Raw genomic sequence first — 22,910 nt, 5'->3', positions numbered from 1 at the left:
GAAACGGGAGCGCGCATGTCGTCACTTCCGGCTTTGAAACTCGGAATCCAACTCGGAATCCGAGTTCCCAGGGCAAATGGAACGCACCATATCACTTGATAGCACATTACGCGCGGTGCTTCACGTATAAAACTCCGTAGCAACACTTCCACAGATAAGTAGGACGGTATAGTGTGTGCGACCGACTTAATGAGCCACAAATGAGAAGTAGTGCTTAAACAGCATAAAACTACAACTTTCCCGTCTGTTGATAAAGGGCGCAGCCATCTTGGATTCTGAACTCGGGGAGTCGGGATGCTCTGTGCTGTCCGAGAAACGGGAGCGCGCATGTCGTCACTTCTGGCTTCGAAACTGTGACTGTACGGCCCAATCCCAAACTGGTCCCTACACACTCCGCCTCACCACTCCGCCTTCGTTTGCGCGTTCCCGAGACCCGTCGCCATGTTGAAGTGTGTCTCAAAGCATCAAGGGCTATGGGGGAGTGGTCGATTATGCCCTCCTTTAGCGAGTCAGCAACGATGGTGGCTCGCGCGATTCCACTACCACTTCCATATCCCACAATTCCTAGCGCACAGGAAACAGAACAGCGCGATAATTTAATAATTGGATTCTAACAGCACTGTGAAAAACATATAGAAAGTCTATGTTACATGTTATAATTCATCGCTGCAGAAAAAAAATTAGGAAAGCAGTTATTTATAGCTGGTCAGTACAGATAGATTTTATCGTGATCCGATTACGAGAGATTTTGTGTACTTATCAAACTAGAAACCACGCGAAGAAACATTCGTACGCAAACTCGATCAACATCACACCAGCAATAACAATTTATGTTTCATATTTGCCTGTTTTTTCCTCTACAGCTCTGGATCTGGTATTTGGTACAGAAGTAATGCGTAATGTTTTATGCGTGTAAACTAATTAAGTTTACACTCATGGTAGAAATTGTACAATCGTCAATATGACATGTGTACATACTTAAAATTGCTCGTTGCAATAAGACGATGTAGCCGTCGTCTTCTCGCATTAGATAAACTTTGTGCTTTTTTAAAATAACTGATATGTCATTAAAGAAAATACAATACAGCTTCTTGACGGATCCATTTCGTCAAATCACTACGTAATGCATTTCCTCTTTCCGGTAAAGAAGACTGTAAAAACGCGCTGCGAGGGCAAGTCTGTCTCAAATCTTTCTTGTGACAGTTTCCTTCAGTTTAAGTGCATAGGGCGTGTTGTGAGGGTGACTCGGCGGGAGTGTGACTCGAAATGAAGGCGGAGTATCGAGGGTATAGTTTGGGATTGGGCCCAAACCTACCGAAAATGTAACTTACGCTACTACGCATGCGCACATTCATCACGCATGCGTCCACGAAACCACATTTTCCGCAGGAGCATCTGGCCCCAAGAGCATCTGGCTGCAGATCTCCACCAGGAGGATCTCCACAAGTGATTACGGACATGACGTTATGCACGACGTTATGTTTTTTTTCTCCAAATTTAGCTTTAAATTGGTTACTTAAGGTAAGACTGACTGTCTACTGAAAAAGAAAAAATATTTATAAAATTATAAATAAATTTATAAATATTTGTCTTGTGCGCACAAGTTATTTTTTTTCAAGGAATAGATTAGCTGCGTATAGCTGTCATGTTATAAGAGGTTTATTTCAGGACGCCGTACTACGTTTGCTAGACCTGGCATTAATGATATTGACACAAATACATACAGTAAATTGGTTAAATTTGCAGACGACACCAAGGTGGGCGGTGTAGCAGATACTGATCTAGCAGCAGAGAGGCTTCAAAGGGATCTGGATTTAATTAGCGAATGGGCTGATACTTGGCAGATGAAATTTAACACAGATAAATGTAAGGTAATCCATGCAGGGAGCAGAAATATAAAGTACAAATATTTTATGGGTTCCACTGAAATAAAGGTAGCTGATTACGAGAAAGATCTAGGTATGTATGTTGATGCTTCCATGTCCCACTCTCGCCAGTGTGGGGAAGCAATAAAAAAGGCCAATAGAATGTTGGGTTATATCTCTAGGTGTGTGGAGTTTAAGTCAAGGGAGGTGATATTACACTTATATAATTCCTTGGTAAGACCCCACCTAGAATACTGTGTGCAGGTTTGGTCACCATACCTCAAGAAGGACATTGCTGCTTTAGAAAAGGTGCAACGAAGAGCTACGAGAATGATTCCTGGTCTTAGAGGAATGTCTTATGAGGAGAGGTTAGCGGAACTGAATCTGTTTAGCCTTGAGCAAAGGAGACTAAGGGGGGATATGATTCAGGTCTATAAGATTCTAACGGGTCTGGATGCTGTTCAGCCAAATGACTATTTCAATATTAGTCTAAATACTAGAACTCGTGGCCATAAGTGGAAATTAGCGGGAGAACATTTTAAAACAAATTTGAGGAAGCACTTCTTTACACAGCGTGTAGTTAGAGTATGGAATAGTCTTCCTGCTAGTGTAGTGGAAGCTAAAACCATGGCTTCCTTTAAATCAGAGCTAGATAAGATTTTAACAACTCTGAGCTATTAGTTAAGTTCTCCCCAAACGAGCTTGATGGGCCGAATGGCCTCCTCTCGTTTGTAAATTTCTTATGTTCTTATGTTCTTACAACAGCCTTGTAATTAATATTACTGGAAAGAGTAAATATAATGCTGCCGCGTACTACTTTGACATTAAGGCAGAGGTATACAGTCCATATGAATGGTCGTGACAGAGGTGAAGCGATATGAACAATATTTTTTTCTTTCATTATCGGTAGTCAATAATAAAACAGGTATAAACAGGTAAAATAAATACAATAAATAGGTGTCAGTAATGACAAGAAATGCTAGGGGAACTTGGTGAGGCGAACAAATCAACAAACCGAGTAAAGTGGTAAACATAGTAGGCTATGTCTTGATGCAACCGAACCAAACATCAATATTAAAGATGCACAAAATATAGCCTGCGTGCAATAAATTGTGACCAAGTTATATAAGTTATTATGTAGTACTTTTGATTATTTGAATATGATTCGCAAATTGACGGAATATAGGGTTACACTGTTAGCGATTTCTGTAAATTTCACAGTATTTAACTGTAAAATGAACTGTATTTTACTGTAGGACAGCTATACAGTATGCTACTGTATTTTAAAGTTGCATTATGGGAAATATCCCCTTGGCACCATTAAAATACAGTATTTTTTTATTTACTGTAAAAAGAGCGCGAAACCTGACCAAAAGAGCGCGAAACCTGACCAATCACAGAAAGGCCTTTATTACTGCCTGGAAGAAGAACACCAAGACACAGATGCAAGGACCTGACAGCTGCAAAGGTGTGCAGAAATATTCCTGTGTTTCTTCTAGATTTCGTCTATATTTTTGGGTTTAATTAATTAAAAAGTAAATTAAAACAGATCAAAACTTGCGTCTGTGCGTCACTTAATGACGCACAGTAACGTTACCTCAGACTATGGTGTAGAGGCGAGCTCAGAGAGCTAACGTTAAACAACTTTGTGGCGGAAACGCGATTTAAATTGAAGAAAACTTAACTTCTGTGAAATAAATGAACATTTCTTTATTTTTTTTCCTTTTTAAGGAATAAATCAGCATTGAAATATAAGCATAAACGGTCTCTGTCCTACGTTTGACCACGTTGGGTGCAGGTGAGTGTTCATCTAACGTTATTAACTTTAGCTGACAGACCAAGCTTTTGTGGGTTTAGTTTGTGATATGATCGCTTGTTAACTTATTTCCCCATACAAATGTACAGCATGCATTTATTGCTAGCATAAAACCCGCGATGTTCTTATGCAAACACTGTGGCGTCTCTGTGGAGACATTATACGCCTTTATTAATCATGCAAAAGGGCACAAAAACATGGCGAACTTCAGGTTTTCGTGTGCAGTTTCTGAATGCCCATGCACGTTTCAAAGCCTCTCTGCACTTCAGTCGCATATGTACCGCAAACACAGAAAGGCCGCAAAAATAAAGAACAGATCTGAACAACATGATTTAAATTCTCAATGCAGCGTTGAAGGTTGTACATTCGTGACGACTAAATTCGCCAGGCTTTGTGAACACCTGAAGTGGCACATTCGAGATGGTAAAAAAGTTGAATGTCCGATGATTGGCTGTAAAAAGTATTTTAGAGTCAAGTCATCATTTTCAGCACACCTCAGTAGAAAGCATAAATGTGATTTTCAGAAATCCGTCTGTGCAAATATTACTGAGATCTCTGTTGCTGTGCCAGATGTGAATGATCTTAGGGAAGGCTTTGATGATGTGGAATTTCAAGATGGTCCAGCCATTCAGCTTGACAAAGACACATTTCTGACTAATTTGGCTTTATTTTATTTGAGGATGCAATCAAAAATGATTCTGCCAGCCACAACAATTCAGATTTTAATTGATGAGTTCATGGAGGTGCATACAAATAGCATGACACACGTCTTGTCCAAAGTTCATGTAGAATTGGCAAAGCTAAAAATTCCAGACTCTCAAATAAATGAAATAATAAGTGGGTTATCTAAAGAAAACTTACTTAAGATGTATAATGAGGGATATTTTAAATCAGATCAGACACGGAAGTCCTTTTTCAAAAAACATTTCAATTATGTAGAGCCTGTGCAAGTGTACCTAGGCTGTGATGCATCTGGGAAGGAGCGCTATTTCCAGTACGTACCAGTAAATAAAACTCTGAAGGCATTTCTGAACAATGGATCTGTTAAAGAACAGTATGATGAGGCCAAGGGGCACACACCACAAAATCCTCATTTACTGCAGGATATAAGGGATGGGAGAAAATTTCAAGAAAATACTCTTTACAAAGAGTATTCATCAGTTGTGTCTCTGATTTTATATCAAGACGCATTTGAGGTAGTTAATCCCCTTGGCTCTGGAAGAAAAAAGCACAAGCTGGTTGCTATGTACATGACACTTTCAGAAATCTGTCCTCATAATAGATCGTCTATTGATCCTATGCAGTTGGTCATGCTTTGCAGAGAGGAAGATTTTAAGTTTTTTGGGCAGCAACAAGTTTTCAGTCCTCTTTTGAGTGATCTCAAGGACATGGAGGAATTTGGAGTTGTACTGGAGGATGGAGAGACAGTCAGGGGAACAGTGATAGAATTCAAAATCATCGTTGGCGATAACTTGGGGTCGCACTGCATCGGTGGTTTCACTGAAAATTTTAGTAAAAGTACACATTTCTGTCGTTACTGTCTTGTAAACAGAGACATGTTTAAAAGCAAAGGCACAGAATTACGTCCAACAAGAACAAAACAGAGTTACAAAGACAGTTTGTCAGTGTCTGAAGGACAAGAAATTTGTGATGGTGTCAAGTTTGACTCTGCGTTCAACTGCCTAAAACACTTTCATGTGTGTGATCCTGGGCTTCCTCCATGCTTGGCACACAATCTTTTTGAGGGGGTCGTGTCATCAGATCTGGCTTTATATATAAAACAACTTGTCACTGTAGGTAAGCATTTTAGCTATGTCCAGCTAAACAGGAACATATCGAGCTTCAAGTACAGTGGAAGTGACATGAACAATAAGCCATGTGAAGTAAAACCTGATGGTTCAAAGTTGTCAGGACATGCAGCCCAGAACTGGTGTCTGCTTCGATTACTTCCATTATTAATTGGGGATCGAATTAAAAATCCACTTGATGATGAAATTTGGCAGTTGTGCTTGAAGTTGAGAGAGCTTGTTGAAATCATATGTGCACCGAAAATCCATCATGATCAAATAGCCTATATGAAATGTCTAATTGAAGAATATGTGCACTTAAGAGCTGCTTTGTTTCCAGATGCACCACTTAAACCAAAGCATCATTATTTGCTTCACTACGCTGAACTCGGACCACTGGTTAGGCTATGGAGTTTACGATTCGAAAGCAAGCACAGCTATTTTAAACAGTGTGCCAGAAAATTGCGAAATTTTAAAAACCTAGGGAGTTCGCTAGCTGACGGACATCAATTATTGCAAGCCTATTTGAGTGCTAGCTCCATCTTTTCCCCAAATATGCAAGTAGGTGAAGCAGATGAGTTTCACAGTCATGTATACAACACCTGCATTCAAGCAGCTGTAAGGATGCAAGGCCTTCTTGACTCCACATTTGTCACATCAACTGCTACATACAAAGGAACCACATACAAAACGTCGACGGTTGTTGTGGTAGATCACACAGATGATGTGTACACATTTGGGAAAATTGAAATGATTCTGATACACTTCTCAGACTTATTCTTTGTTGTTGAAAAGTGTAAATCAGTAACAGTTATTGAGCTGGGTCTGCATTGTCTGCAGCAAGAGTCAAATCCTGAATATTTGTGTGTAAACGTAGAGAATCTAGCTGACTATTACCCCCTGCCAGTGTACAAACGATTTGATGCTAATTTTGTTGCACTTCACCATTCTGTTTGTCTAGGGTAAAAAGGTAAAAGATGGAAGCTGTCATTAGAAGTGCCCTCCCAATGCTGGATAAAGATCAACTGAATGACTTGACATCAGAATTAAGAAGAATTGGTGTGAAAACAGATGATGACCTCCAATATGTCACATTAGATGACGTCAAAGACTTCCTTTCACCAATAGATTGCAGGAAACTAATTAATTTCTTCAAAAGCAGAGGTTAGTCATTTGTATACAGTTGTGCCCATAAGTTTACGTACCCTTGCATAATATACTAAATGTTAATAATTTTAACAAAATAAAAAGGAAACTCGAAAGCTGTATGTATTTTTATTTATTTAGTACTGTCCTGAATAAACTATTTAACATCAGAGATGTTCATATATTCTCCACAAGACAAAATTTTAACTGAATTTATATAAATGACCCCATTCAAAAGTTCACATACTTTTGAATCTTAATACTGTGTGTCGTTTCCTGAATGATCCACAACTGTTTTTGTCTTTTGTGTATTGTTCATGAGTCGCTTGTTTGTCCTGGGCAGGTCATCTGCCTGCTGTTCTTCAGAAAAATCCTTCAGCTCCTGCACATTATTTGGTTTTCCAGCATCTTCTGCATATGTGAACACTTTCCAAAAGCGAATGTATGATTTTTAGATCCATCTTTTAACACTGAGAAAAATTGAGGAACTCGTACATAAGTATTACAAAACATGAAAACATTTACAGATTCTTAAGAAGGCAACACAATGCATTAAAAGCAGTTTTTCTCATTATGTTTACAGATTATGTTCCTCATTTAGTATTGCACTTCAGAAACTACATATATATTAACATGTCTGCCAGTAGACAATATAAGTACAATTTACAATGATCATTCAATTCAAAAAGTTTGTGTTCCTTTCATGACCATCAGTGAATGTTTTCATCTTTTGTATTAGTTATATATGTGTCCCTCATTTGTTCTCATTGTGAAAAGATAGAATTCAAAATCATACATTCACTTTTGGAAAGGGTTCAAATATGCAAATGCTGGAAAACCAAAGAATTTGCAGGTTCTGGGGGATTTTTCTAAAGAAGAGCAGGCAGATGAACTGCTTAAGGGAGTCACGATGAACAACAATCACAAAAATAATCATAGATCATCCAGAAAACAACACACTATATTATGATTCAAGGGTATGTAAACTTTTGAATGGGGTAGTTTTTGTAAAATCAAGTCCTGTTGTCTTGTGGAATCTATATAAACGTTTGTTATGTGAAATGGCTTATTTGGGACAGTACTGAATAAAAATATGCAATTTCTGTGATCCCTTTTATTTATTTATTTTTTTAATGATTAACAGTTTTTATAGTCTGCATGGAATATGTAAACTTATGAGCACAACTATATATGTAATATACCAATAGATTGCAGGAAAGTAATTAATTACTTCAGAAACAGAGGTTAGTCATTTGTATATATGTAAAATACCTATAGATTGCAGGAGAATAATTAATTTGTTCAAATGCAGGTGTTAGTATTTTATATATGTAACAAACAGTATTAAAAATAGATTATGTGGGCTTTAAGGCATGCCCATGATCAATGAAGAAGAAATATGTACATTTTTCAAATCATTAATGTGCTGTTATTAAATACTTTGTCATTTTTTTTTTTTTTCTGTTAATCAATATTTTTGTTCAATATTTCATTTAGGTAACGAAAATGTTCTAGCTACTCCCAACCCTTCAACATTCACTGTGCAGTGTCATGGATCCAGTTCAGTTACCAGTCAGAGTCCCACATTCATTCCAGTCCCAGTTCAAAGTGCAACATGGTTGTCAGATTTTCAGATACCCTGGGGTAAGATGACACCAAATTTACAGACATGTCTTGCTCAAGGAAAGCGACCTGAAGCCTCAGATAGAAGACACATGGTTAGGGTGATTGTGGATTCTATCAGAGAGGTGTGTTTAAATCCAAGCAAGCAGCAATGTTCACAAATTGCACAGTCAGTCATCCAAAAGTATCCACACAGTTTTAGTGACAAAACAGAAGAGGGGGAGTTAATCGGGTGTGGTTACTACTCTTTGCTGTGTCAGCTGAAGACAAGGGTGGAACATCTTAACCGGAACAATACAATGGCTCGACTTAGAAAACCTAAACGAACAGAAGGTGAAATGGATGATAGCCAGCCCTCAACATCTAAATCGGCTAAACTGGATAGCTATGGTTGTGTGAACTGGAACCCTGCTGAATTTCCTGAAGGAGAACATCTTGAGTCTTTAGAGTTAAAGAGAAATGAGATGCTTAGTCTCTTTTCCCAAGAAGGACCTCGTGCAGCTGAGCGCAACAAGGTCCAAGAATTAATGAAATTGACATTTGTTGCACAACGCCACAGCATTAATGCCAGCCCTCCATCCAGTATTTCAGATCTTCAGGCAAGGTGGCCTTTTCTCTTCATGAAGAGATTCTTATGCGCTCATTTCAAGGAACTGACTGGGATTGATCTTGACCTCAGATTAAAGGAATCCCTTTGTACCAAAGGGGAAAGGATTCTGTGCTTCTTCAAAAATCAAAGTTCCAGGTGGGGAAAAGAAGTTCGAACTGTCCTCAGAGAGATTGACAGAGAAGGCAGAGATGTTGACCAAGGCCTGGCAGCTGTACTGTTGATGATGGCCCACTTCAAAGAAAAGGAGGAATCGCTGTTCCTTTCAGCTGATGTAAGTATATTATTATTATTATTTTTATTATTATTGTGTTTTTTCGTTGTTGTTTTTCATGTATATAATTGAAATAACTGACAGTTACAAAAACTGTGTTTCTGTGTGTTTAGGTCACAACAACTCCAGCAGATGCAGAGACCAGGCTTTCACTTCCTTATGCTCCAAGGTTGATCATGCTTGGTAAGATACTTTAATTCATGATTTAGCAACATTTAAGGGATGGTCCATAGCTCTCCATGTGTAACATTTTGCTTAACATCTCATCAAAAAGTTTTAAAAAACAAGGATAAGTAAATGATTGTCATTTCTTTGGTAAACGTACCCTTAAAGGGATAATTCTCCCAAAAATGAAAATTACCCCATGATTTACTTCAAGCCATCCTAGATGTATATGACTTTATTCTTTCAGATGAACACAGTCTGAGTTATAATAAAATGTATCCCGGCTCTTCCAAGCTTTATAATGGGAGTGAATGGAAGATGATATTTTGAAGCTCAAAAAAAAAGTCTATCCATTCACCATAAAACAGCTCTACACGGCTCCTTACTAAAGGTCTTCTGAAGTGAATCGATGGGGAAAAAAAATATCCATATTTAAAATTATAAAGCAAAACATCCAGCTTCTGGCGGACCGTAACTTACAAAGATTGTGTAACGTCTCTCACAGTTCAAAATGCTTACGCCATGTCCAGCGTCATGCGTTGCATTGGTTTTGAACTCAGAGAGGCGTTACGCATTTTTTGTAAGTTGGAATCTGCCAGAAGCTGGATGTTTTGTTTTAAGTTTTAGATTTGGAAATTTCTCTTACAAAATGTTAGTAACCCCCAGAGCTATGTAGAGTAGTTTTATGATGGATGGATGGATAGATGGAAGCACTTTTGCTTTCTGAGCTTCAAAATCTGATCTTTCATTCACTCCCATTATAATGCTTGGAAGAGCCACTTAAAATTTCATATTAACTCTAATTGTATTTGTCTGAAAGAAGAAAGTCAAATACATTCTTAAGATACATTATTAAATACATATCTTAAGATGCTTGAGGGTGAATAAATCATGGGTTAATTTTAATTTTTGTGAGAACTATCCCATTAAATCAGGGGCTGGGAACATTGATTTTAGCTCCAACCCTAATCCAACACACCTAAACAATCTAATTAAGGTTTTCAAGAAACAGGTAGGTATTATTATTATTATTTCATTTTTTTTTTAAATTGTAATAAATAATTATAATATTTTTTTTATTATAACAGTATTAGGTATGGAGCTAAACGTTCCACCAGGATTAAGGTTCCACATCCCTGCTTTAAATTAATGAAAAGCTCCAACATATTGTTACTGTAATGAAATCAAATGTAAAATGTTTATATATAATAATAATAATAATAATAATATTTTTTTATTATTACATTTGTTTTGTTTTTGGTAGGGGGTTCGGTTCTATGCAGCAAAAAATGGATGCTGTCAGTTGAAGGCAAAGTCTTTATTCCTGAGTCTGACCTACCAGATTTGTCTTCTGCGTTTGCTGTTCTTTTTGGTTCCTATTATGTGCTTAACCTTGAGTACCAAGTGGAAGCAGCCACTACTTTGGAGTTTATACAGAGGTAAGTACATCTTATAGTATTCTATAACATTTGGTTATACTTCAGTAATGTTATCAAAAGTACTGATTCGGTACCACACAATACAGAATTTTTAAAAACGTCCATTTCCCACTCACATTTGAATGCTGTTGAACCGATTCTTAAACATTGCTGATTGGCCATAGTGTTCACATGCGCAATAGATAGGTCTGTAATTGGCTACAATGAGCAGAGCTTCACACTCCTGACCAAGCGCTCACACAGGAGCACAATGACAGCGTTTGAAAGCAGCATCTGTCAGAGGATCCCTAATACATCTGCATATAGATGGATCCACTGACAGACGTGGCTTTCAAGTGCTCCAGTTGTGCTGCTGTGTGAGAGCTCAGTGAGAAGCATGAAGCGCTGGTAATTGTAGCCAATCACAGTCATATCTGTGCAATGAGTTAAAGAAAAATATCCATGTTTAAAAGAAAACATCCAGCCTCTGCTGGACTGCGTTCTGTATTTGGCTTCGGAAGAATGTTTAATGCCTCTCGCAGTTCAAAATGTGCCATAGGGCGTAATACAGGATTTAATCTTTTTTTCTTTTCTTTTCTTTGTCCAAAGGTTTTTTTTTTTTTTTAAACAAACTGATCATAGGCCTCTGAGCTTATATTGCTCAAAAATGACTGAGGAGGGGGAGGGTTGGTCATTTTTGACCACAAACACACTTACTGGTTAAGTATTCAAGCACACTAGTATGATAAATAATGACGAAATTTGCATCATGCGCACAGTGCGCAGTCCCTCGCGTATGCATAAAAAGTGAAGTATACTTTGGCCTTTAAACCTCTCAAATCATAAGGATGACTTTTATGCTTCTAACACTTAAGAATTTGGTTTGAATGGATGGATAGATGAAAAAAGAAAAGAGAAAATATATTTTTTTTTTCTTCTTCTTGATGATAACATATCAAATGATGTAATTACTTATTTCTTTAATGTGAAGGTTCTTTGTGAGGATAAACCCAGACAACAGCAAGTGCTCCTCAAGGTTCCAAGTCAGCAAAAGAAGTGGGAGGATTGTTCAAAGAAAGAACTCAGGCCTGAACCCTCATGTGTCCTCCTTCATTAAGGAGTTCTTGGATTTCAGCTGGCAGAACTATTAAGCTACAAAGAGCAAATACATTCTATTCAGGCAAGATTTTTTTTGAAGTACGAAGAAAGAACTAAACCCTCATGTGCTTGAACCTCCTGGCCTGAACCCTCAATCCAGAAATCCTCATTTGTCTCTGTATGGCAAAACTCAACTTTTTTTGAATGTTCAAGTTTTAAATATTGTTCTTATGACTGAATTTGTTCATGAATCCCAGATAGCAGCGGACTGCGGGGCGGATCCGCCCTCAAGTCGGCAGATCCGCCTGACAGTCGCATTCAATTTTATTAACCTGCCAGAGTGAGGCCCCGCCCACAGAAAACACCCAGTCCAAACACGGACTCGTTACAGAGGCTGGGCGGATCCACACGCCTAAAGGTGCTTTCAGACCGAACGCGGCATGCGCTGCGCTTTGCTCTGAAACCCATTATTTTCTATGGCTTGCGCGGCGCAAGAGCGGCGCGGCGCTGCGCCGAGCAAAGCGCAAGCGTGGCGCAGCGCGCCGCTGCGCGCCACTCGGCGCCCTTGTGCGCGCACCGCGGTCAAAGTTGAAATTTGTTGAACTTTGACCGCTGCGCGCCGTGGCGCATTTTCGCGCGACCAATAGAATCAAAGCATAAACGTGGGCTAGTTTTTTTTTTTTTTTATTGTTTTAAACGCGGGCTAGTGTTCGGTCTGCCCCTTCGAAGCACACACACACACACATACACACACGATGGAGGAAAAACTGATTTTACCAGTGTCTGAGTGTCCAGAAATATACGATACCACACTCTCGTCTTACCGGGATGTGGGGAGGAAGATAATATGTTGGAGAAAGATTTCTCTAGATATAGGCATGCCAGGTGTGTTTTGTTGCTTATTGTTAGCAGTATATATGACTGAAATAGCATGTGATGTCTACAGGCTAATTTAGGTTTATTAATTGAAATAATGAGGTATGGTTTTCATAGGTATAGGGCTTACCTCCTTGAAATGACCCTTTGCTGTTTGAAATGTCTTAAAACATATTTTATCTTTAAACTTGACATATTTTCTCCACTTTAATAGAGGACAAATGTAAAAAGACTTGGAAGAATCTCAGGGACAGGTATATAAAGGAGAGGAAGAAAGTCAGGGAGAAGAAGAGTGGTGCAGGGGCAGAACATAAAACAACCTGGAAGTTCTTCCTGATCATGAGCTTCCTGGAGCCTTATGTTAGGGAGAGGGCCACCTCCTCCAATATGTCCCCACCCTCAGAAAGTAGACCCTCCAGTCCCCAGGCCACCTCAGCTCCTTTGCCAGCATCATCAGATGGTACCCCTTCTGATGAACCTTTCAGTCTTTATTTGACTGAAGTGCTCCCCACCACCCAGACTACCTCTTCACCTCTGGCTGAGTTGGCACCTGAGCCTTTATTTCTGGCCCCTGCTGCATCCCAGAAGCCTGGCCCATCCCCCTGCACCCCAAGGGCTTCCACAGCACCCTCTATTTTGGGGTCAAGGCAAAGAATGAAAAGGAAGAGGGATGAGTTTGAGGACAAACTTTTGAAAGCTATTGAACAGCCCACAGATGAGGACGAGCTATTTCTTTTAAGCCTAGCCCCTCGTTTGAGAAACCTGCCACCAGAAAGGAGAAGTGAAGTAAAAATAGAGTTCCTTACAATTTTACACAGGGCAGAGTTTTCAAAGTGAGTTCCTAAAGTAAATTTGTTCTTGAGTGTTTATCATTGTTATTGTTATTTATTCATGTTCATGATTGATGTTCATGTTAATTGTTGAAAGAAATGAGTTCATTATTTTTTTTTATATATTTTGATTATTTAGATGTAATGTGCATCAGCAACATTATTATTATGGTTATTATTAAAAGGTGGTGTAGCAGACAATCCATGTTGCATTCTTCTGGTGAGGTGATTTTTACTAACTTAGTTGAGATCAAAATGAGATTACATACAGTAGGGATGAACTTCCTTTAACTATGAATGCAAAAGATAGTCTTCTTGACCAGCCCTTTATATGAGTAAGTAAGTGGCTCTTAAAAGAGCCTTTGTTTTATTGTGAAGAGGATGAGCAGCAGCAGCAAGTGGGGGTTGCATATCAGGCTGTAGTGTTTTGCCAGGGCACCCCTCCAGCGGCTGAGGAGAAGTAGCCCTTGAAGGCCTCCCGTACAGCTATGGCCTCTTGGGTGGAGTTGTTGGTGCCCACTCTTCTCACAGGTTGAAGTGAAGGGATCTTCTCTTCTTCTTGTGAGATGCGAGCTTCTGTTACACAATTCCACCTCTGGAAGTTTTGAAGGGCCACAGTTGCTTTCACAATGGCATCCACATTTACAGGGCCCACTCCAATTACCCGGTGGTAGATCCTCCACTGTGCAGCAAGAATGCCAAAGGCATTTTCAACAACTCTCCTGGCACGTGAGAGGCGGTAGTTGAAAATCCTCTTTGGCTCGGGGAGGTTTCTTCCGGGATAGGGCCTCAAAACATTCCTCCTTGTAATAAAATGAGAATAAGAAGGACAGATTAAAATTTAACAATATACACCATCAAGAAAGTGCATGAGTACAGGTCATGACCAACAATTACCTGAGGGGAAAAGCCTCATCTCCCACAAAAACATGAGGCATGGGTCCTAGGTGGTCAGCACCTGGGAGAGGAGAATCCTCAGGCAAATCCAGCCTCCCTTCACGTAGGGCTTCTCCAAAGGTGGAGGCAGCAAGGGTCCCTCCATCACTGCTCCGACCAAAAGCTCCAACATCCACCACCCTAAAAAGATACCTTGCATCCACAACCGCCAGAAGTACAATCGAGTATGTTCCCTTGTAATTAAAATACTGGGAACCAGAATTATGTGGTGCTTGTACTACCACATGCTTCCCATCCATTGCCCCCACACAATTGGGGAAGTTCCACCTCTCCTTGAAGCCATGAGCAATCTCCTGCCAATCAGAAGCAGATGGTACTGGCAGATATTCATGTACCAGGCTGTCCCAAATGGCTTTGGACACATCTGGCACAATCTCTGCCACAGTGGAGATGCCCACCCGGTAACTGGAGGCAATGGTGGTGTAGGAGTCACCGGTTGCAAGGTATCTGAAATGAATGACGTCAGATAATTTAGCTATGCATCCAAACGATTTTTTAAATTGCATGGAGCATTTTTTCATCTTTACATATTTATTATTACATGTCATTTAGCTGAGGCTTTTATCCAAAGTGACTTACAGCAGAGGTTTACTATTTTTCCATTTTAATGTGTGCTTCCTGGGATTTAAACCCACGACCTTTGTTGCAAGCTATAGGCATGTCTGTAGTGAAAACCATTACTACATTTAGATCACTTTATGCTAACATATATAGCATACCCATAAACAAAAGTGGACAGTATTTCGGCGGGAAATCTGAATGCCGCCAATTTAATTCAAAGCATTATTAATGCAATTCAATTAGATACTGTACTGATATCTTTTTTTTTTTCAACTAAAATACCAACCTCAAGCAAATTGCCAGACGCTCCGTTGGAGGAATTGGCTCTCGGTAATTTGTCTGCATCTTCGTGATGCTAGGTCCCACTCTGCTTAGCAGGCTGTCGAACTGCTCCACGCTGAGCCGAAAGTAGACCTGGAACCGGTCGCTGTGAAAACGGAGCTCCTTTACCAGCCTGAATTCCCCAAGCTGCTCTCTGGATAGGAGGGTCTCATGGACCCACATCCTATTCTTCCTACGTGCTAATAGAGCTAGTGCTAGTGCTTTTCTTCTATACATTGTCGTGACTGACAACATGGCCGGGACAACAAAACAGGAGAGTTTAGAAAACCACGCCTACTTTTTGCGCTGAGCTCCGCGGCAAGCGCGGCGCGTTGAGCGCAACTCGCTGTTTTTTGAGAGGAGGCGCAAACCTCGCGGCGAGCGCAGCGCATGCCGCGTTCGGTCTGAAAGCACCTTAACGCGCGTTTTTCATTTTGAAGCTTCGCTGAAGATTCATCTGCAGGCACAAACGCAGTGAAGTAAATGCCGTTAAATATACTTAAAGTTACTTAATTATTACTTAAATAACTTAACTAAACGTAACATCAACTTCATTAAAATACATTTTTAAAGCTCAAATTGGTAAACGGGCCGCTACATTATCAGACAGGTACGTTAACGCTAACATAATTGGCTAAGGGGGGGGTAGCTGAATCTCTGTGAGGAGGAATTGGGTATCGTGACCGCTCCGAAACTGCATGGGATCAGCCACAGATTGTGGCGGTAATAATTAAACAACTGAACGCGACTTTTTGATTTAAAATTTGTTTAAAAATGTAAGTTAATTTACGTACAGTGTGGTAAACTGGTCGTGATTTAGCACATTAGCCTGAAATATATCAAACGGTGCTGCCAGCATTCCTTGACGTACAACATGAACATGTCTTTTGTGTTGTATATTTCTTTTAGATAAAATGAATAGGAAGACTGTGCCTGTGCCTCAAAATGTCTGAGTGCCCAGTGATGGTTTTTGTTGTTAAAATAAAGCTATGTTATATATGTTTAAATATGAAGTTCTGATTCTTAAATAAATTATGTTTGTACAATTTGAAGTCTCATTTTTTAAATGAATCAATATATTGGCGGATATGGGGCGAGTCTGTACCGGATCCGGTTTGAATCCGTGATTTTTAGCTGTTCCGGATCCGTCCCGTTGTGCAAGTGGACTCTGTTCCGGACCTGTTGTGCGGATCTGTTCCGGAGCTCGTGATACGTCTGGCGCGGATCCGGCGCGGAGTCATTTTTGCTATCTGGGATGCATTTGGTTGTTTATGTTGTGCAAATAAAAGTTCTTAAGTATTATTTTGGTGTGATGTTTTTTAGAAAATGCTGTACATATATCACAACCCCTTGATAAGTAAAGTAAGCTATAAAATGACCTAATGTATAATAAAAAAAAACATTAACCAAATGTGCAGGAAGTAGGGTAAATAATGCCCATGTCCATAACTAAGATTTTTAACTAACATTTTTTTTAGCTTCCTTTCCCTTCATTTTAGCCCAGCAGGCAAAGGAAAATGAATTCCCTCTTGAAACACAAGGAACAACGGACAGGTTAAGAATTGAAGTACACAGGTTAAGACTTTTTTTTTTTTTAAAAAAAGGATTAAAATATGGGTACACAAGATTGATATACACCCCAATTTTATTACGTTTTCTAAAGAAAAGGCATCTATTCAGCAATACCATTGGGAAAAACTATATGTAAGATTACTGTCAGGCACTAAAAGCAACGCGCACACAGATGCAAATATTACAATCTGCAAAGCAAAATGGTTTAAATACCACAATAAAGTGACGGCTGAACTACAAATATAAACATCAATGACCCATCTCACAATACGTGACCAATGAATGATGATACAGTACATCCACGTCCTGAATCACGCAATTACGGTCTGCAGTAAAATGTGAATACATGCGCAGTATCGAGCCTGTGGAAGTGTACATTACGCATGAGTAATAAAGAAGTGCCAGAAAATGGAGAAGGGTCTGGCTGCAGACTTCCACCAGGAGGATCTCCACTAGAGGGACGGAAACACGTGATCTCCACAAGCGATCCGAACATGATGTTATGCAAACATGCATGGAGATGGTACGAGATATCACATAATTGTCACACACAGCCCGGACTTTAACTCGACCGAACAGAAATCGAGTCTTTTAAAGTATATACTTATTATTTTGGTGATCGATTAAAATTATATTATTAACATTGGAAACGGACGTTAATAATGTATTTTAATTCTACAAGAAGGGATGTTAATAGCATGTTATTTTTATTATTTCGGTACGTGTGAAATTCTCACTTTAATACGGAGCCCTCGAAGTCCCATAGGGTGATTTTTTTTTTTAAATCGTGTGGCACAAGTTATTTTCTTGTGCTCAAGTTATTCTGTGCGCACAAGATAATTTACTCTGTGTTTGAGGCCGAGAGTAATATGAAAACTATGTCTACCAAAACTATGTCTCAACGTCTAAACAAATCAAACTGGAGAGTCAACAATTAAGTAACACCATGAACTCATTTTCCATTTTTTTTATGCTCCAAACTGTTTCTTTGGCATTAAGGGTGAATTATACAGTCCGTGTTTATGGTCGCGACAGAGGTGAAGCGACATGAATTCATGCGACATGACAATATTTTTCCTTCGGTCATTATCGTTAATTATAATAATACACTATGATACACAGGTACAGTAAATACAATATATAGGTGTCAGTAATATCAAAAAATGTTACTTGAACTCGGTGAGGTGAACAAATCAGCAAACCAATTAAAGTAGAAAACATAATCTGTTTTAACGCAACCGAACAAAACATGAGTGTCAATATTAGTAGCAGGGGCGTAGATTTAGGGTGGACGGAGGGGATGTGTCCCCACCAATATCCTCCGACCATTGAAATGTCCCCACAAATAATTTAATCCACTTAAAAAAAAAAAACAACCGTGCTGTCAACATTAACCTAGACACGCAGAAAGGGATAAATCACGTTCTCTCCTTGAGTCCTCCCGCCCCCAAAACACATATGAACATTTTGATTGGCTGTGCATTTCCCTGCTATCATCTGAGAGGCTGTGGCTGCGTTCAGATACAAGCAGCGCCAAATGCAGTGGATTTTTTTCCCCGTGCAAGAAGGTGTGTTGGGTGACACATGTGAGGATGGCGGCAGCAAAAAAAAAAGAAGCTGGACATAAGGAGCTTTTTTTCAAAGAAAAGTGTAAGTCACTTCAAGTTCGCTAATGAATCCATCAAAGTCCATCAAAGTAACGACAACAGTTAACGTTAATGCTAGTAGGGTTTTTTTTTACCGCTTTGACGCACATTCATTATAGCAGGGCAGGCTATAGTCTGTGAATACGGACTTAAAACTAACAGCAGATTAAACAGCTAAATGTAAAAGTATAAATATGATCCCTGTCAGTTCTCCTAATCTAATGACGACTATTTGTCAGAAATCAGTCTTGTGAAAGAAATTGATATGCTACATACTAATATTGCCATGGCTAGAATTTTATTGACAGTTCACCAATAGACAATCCACTTCGCACAAATAGTTTTTATAATGCATTCACTGACTTGGCAAACATTAATGATTTGATTCGAGATTTGCACGCAAAGACTCAGAAAAAGTGAAATAAAATGATTGCTGTTTAAATGGCATGTGTTTATCCTGTTTTGTCAGGTGACAGAACCTAAACAACTGTGCTGTGCATCAGACAGTGATGGAGAGAAGGGGTCACAGGTGATGTTGAACGATGACTTGATATTATTATACCTAGTTGTCCTGAGATTTAACAATGTTACCAATAATAAGCTGAGGCGTTCTCTGTCAATGCTCATAAGGAATCCCTCAATGTTTTTTTATTAGGGGACAGAAGCAGATCAGCCATGTTGTAGTTTAGGTGAAGAGGCAAGGTCACAGGAGGTGAATCTGAATGTTGATTATATATAACATTATAATATGTGTGTGTGTATTATACATGTTGATTATACTAATATTTAACATTATGAGGAGTGATAGGCTGAGGATGTAAGTGATTCATTAGTGTTTTTGGCAAAAGTTTTGAACTCACATGTCTCACTTTTTTGTCACGCTATTTCATCAGGTGGCAATCCTGTCAGGTACTAGTGCAGTCAGAGGGGAAGAGTTAGGGTCAAAGGTGAGGCCTATTAAAGGCATTGTCCAGCCACCAAAAAAACTTTACTCACTATTTACTCCTTAAGTGGTTCCATTCCTTTGACATTACACTATTCCTTAATTTAACTTAATGAATTGCATTTCAAGTGGATTAATATCAATCGAAGCATTGCTAGTATTAATGTAAAGTGATTTTGCATTTTGCAGCATATTAAAAAAACATGCATTCCGTGGACGGAGTTGGGGTGGTGGGGTTGGTGGGTGGGGAAGGGGATGGGGGGGGGGGGGTGGAGTCATAGGTCCCCACCAATGTCCAGAGCAAATCTACGCCCTTGATTAGTAGGCATACACTGTTAAAAATTTCCTGTAGAATTTACAGTAATTTACTGGCAGCAGTTCGCCAGTAACTTACTGTAAATTAAACATACAGCAAGAATGCTGTATTAATATTTACAGTACCAGTTTATATTACTGTAAATGTATTTACAGTAAAGTATTTTTAACTGTAAAACACTATTATGACATTATTTTCTCCAGTAATGTATTTCTTTAAAAAAAAAAATATTTGTAATTCATTGTCCATTTGTCTTACAGTAAAGCTGCACTCTAAAATACTGTATTGCCTCAGTAAATGATAAAAAATAAAAACATTACACCATTGTCATTGCTTAATTGTTCGACTGTATTAAAAATGATGCAATAACCTTCCAGTATTTCTGCAGACTGAACTTTCAGTTTTCTTCACAAACTTAAATCTGCAGTAACATTTATACATAAGTTTCAGCATTTTCAGTTAATGAACAAATTCAGTCCTAGGAACAATTAAAAAAACGTACTAATTCAAAAGATTCTCCTGCATACGATACATTTGCTCACTGTAGCAACTGTTCAAACCTGTAGTAACATTTAACACAGGAGTTTCAAATTACAGCATTTTACACCAATTAATAAATACATTATTTTTTTTCTTACAAATTCAAACAACTCTTTAAGCAGAACATTTGCTTGTAGTAGCAACTGTTCACATAACAGCATTTTAAACCAATTAATGAATAAATTCAGTCATAAGAACAATTTTTTAAAATATTACAAATTCAAAACATTCTTCTGAATAGAATGTGTTTGCTCATAGTAGCAACTGTTCAAACCCTTTAGAAACATTTATACACAAGTTTTACATTACAGCATAAACCAATATACCCTTGTCCATTTAATAATTGACTGACTTTGATAATCCCATTATCAAACCAAGACCGGTAGAAAATACTCCTATTTTTATAAAGAATGTCTTTATTGTTCCAAATAAAGTATCGATGTGGTGAAAAGTTGTGACTGTAGAACAGTAGCCATGCCTTAAACGCCTGCTTATGAAAATCTGCTAATTTAGCTGGAATTTTTTCTATTGAATAGTTACATTGTAAAAAGAAACATACACCACCTAAAGAACTTAAAAAATAATTAGGGAAAATATTCCATAAACTATCTTTATTTAACATAAAATCAGTTATCCATTTTACTTTAAATGTATTATTGAGCTCCCTGAAGGTCAACACCTCGAGACCACCATGTTCTTTTTTATTACATATTACTTCTTTCCTTAAATAATGCGCTTTTTTTCTCCATATGAAATCAAATAGCATTCTATCCATTTCTTTAAGAATATTGTCTGGAACACACAGAGACATTGAAACATATATAGCCCTAGAAATACCCTCTGCTTTTGATAGTAAAACACGGCCAAATAAAGACACATCTCTCATTAACCATGCATTAAATTTCTTTTTTATCTTTTCCAAAATAGGTTTAAAATTTAATTCTTCTCTTTGATGAGACTCCTTACAGATTACAACTCCCAAGTATGTAACCACATTTTTAATTGGTATACCCCCTAGTTCCGACAGAACACAATTTTTAAGAGGGAAGAGTATAGACTTGTTCTTGTTCACTCTCAGGCCTGACACCTCTGCAAAATCATTCAGACACTGCACAGCTGTGTCTATTTGCTCCTCATCCTTTAAAAACAGAGTAGTGTCATCAGCAAATTGACTCAGTTTAATTTGTCTCCCGAACACCATAATACCATCAAAGCTTGTTTTTTTTAATGAGTTGCTAACACCTGCATTACTAATAAAAATAAAAATGAGGAGATGGGGCATCCTTGCCATATTCCTCTGCATATATCGAATCTTTGACAAGTACCGTGAGATAACTGAACCACACTATTACATCCATTATAAAGGGTTTTTATAGCTCTCAAAAAATAAGTCCCAAAGCCAAAAAAGTCAATCACCTTAAAAATAAAAACATGCTCAATCGTATCAAACGCTTTGTAGAAGTCGATAAACAGAACGAAACTGTTATAAGGAATAAAATGTTCATAGTCTATCAGATCAAGTACCAATCTAATATTATTACCAATATATCTACCCTTCAAAAAGCCTGATTGCTCTTCATCAATGACAGTGTTTAAGCTCTTTTTAAGCCTTTTGGCAAACACTAGTGCAAAAATTTTCACATCGTTGTTCAATAAACTAATCGGTCTTCAATTTTCTATATATACTTTATCTTTATTAGGCTTAGGGATAAGTGTAATGATTCTCTGCTTCAGTGATGTAGGAAGTTCACCTGAAATCAATGATTCCTGAAATACTGCCAGCAAAAAAAGAGCAAGGTTATCCTTAAATGTTTTATAAAATTCCCCTGTGAGACCATCACTCCCAGGGGACTTATTGTCTTTTAAGTCGTTAATACTGTCTACAATTTCCTGAATGCTTAATTCCTTGTCACATGAATTTTTAAAGTCTACACTAATTTTTTTAATATCAACTATTACACGAGACAGAAAGTCATCCATATTTGAGGACTGAAACTTGGAACTGTATAAGTCTCTATAAAACTGAGCTACATATCTAGATAAAGCATCAGCATCCTCTGTAGGAACATTGTTAATTACTAATTTATTTAAAGAAGACATTTCCCTAATCCTTTTTTCTAAATTATTTATTTTATTTTTTTTGCCCACCACCACCCCCCCTCTTCGGAGGACAACTTTATTTTACATTACATTCAAGAGTAAAGATTGTGGCCGCTCCGAACTCACCAGTACCGTGGAAAAGGAGAAAAACAGGGGGGGTACAAAAACAGCAGCGTAACAATAACAGACATCAATCACCATGGGGAGAGGGGGAGAGAGAAAAGAAAAAAAAAAAAAAAAAGGTATACAGAAATAATAACACTAATAATGTAGGCGGGATGGAAAAAAGATGAAGTATAGGGGAATACAGAATACAAACAACCATAAGAAACATAACACTCATCAAACAACAAGAATTATAACAACATCAGTGATACTAATAATAATTAATACAAATCGGTATTATATATATGTAGCATACACACACGTAATCGTACCGTTATATATGT

At 38.3% G+C, this 22,910-nt stretch overlaps 1 protein-coding gene across 2 annotated transcripts; it reads left to right on the top strand.

Annotated features, from left to right (window-relative positions):
• Nucleotides 1-1,386: 1,386 nt before the first annotated feature.
• LOC140592214 (uncharacterized) lies at nt 1,387-12,389 on the top strand. Of its 2 annotated transcripts, XM_072714933.1 has the most exons (8): nt 1,387-1,521; nt 3,221-3,333; nt 3,597-3,663; nt 6,430-6,632; nt 8,112-9,118; nt 9,232-9,301; nt 10,548-10,722; nt 11,693-12,389. In XM_072714933.1, exons 4-8 carry the CDS (start codon nt 6,446-6,448, stop codon nt 11,850-11,852), a joined length of 1,599 nt encoding a protein of 532 aa, XP_072571034.1. In that variant the 5' UTR covers nt 1,387-1,521; nt 3,221-3,333; nt 3,597-3,663; nt 6,430-6,445; the 3' UTR covers nt 11,853-12,389. The 2 variants fall into 2 exon arrangements, with proteins under 2 accessions (XP_072571034.1, XP_072571035.1); XM_072714934.1 differs by lacking the exons at nt 1,387-1,521; nt 3,221-3,333 and having other exon boundaries at nt 3,586-3,663.
• The last annotated feature ends 10,521 nt before the right edge of the window (nt 12,390-22,910 follow it).

Source organism: Paramormyrops kingsleyae, chromosome 8, assembly GCF_048594095.1.
Source record: "Paramormyrops kingsleyae isolate MSU_618 chromosome 8, PKINGS_0.4, whole genome shotgun sequence".
Taxonomy (NCBI): Eukaryota; Metazoa; Chordata; class Actinopteri; order Osteoglossiformes; family Mormyridae; genus Paramormyrops; species Paramormyrops kingsleyae.
This window is presented reverse-complemented; position numbering and strand designations above follow the sequence as displayed.

Bases quoted from the DNA above. Each gene is read 5' to 3' on its own strand.
- LOC140592214 (XM_072714933.1), top strand. From the start codon at position 6,446: ATGGAAGCTGTCATTAGAAGTGCCCTCCCAATGCTGGATAAAGATCAA. The intron at 9,119-9,231 runs GTAAGTATATTA...CTGTGTGTTTAG, and splicing joins CGCTGTTCCTTTCAGCTGAT to GTCACAACAACTCCAGCAGA. The intron at 10,723-11,692 runs GTAAGTACATCT...TTTAATGTGAAG, and splicing joins ACTTTGGAGTTTATACAGAG to GTTCTTTGTGAGGATAAACC.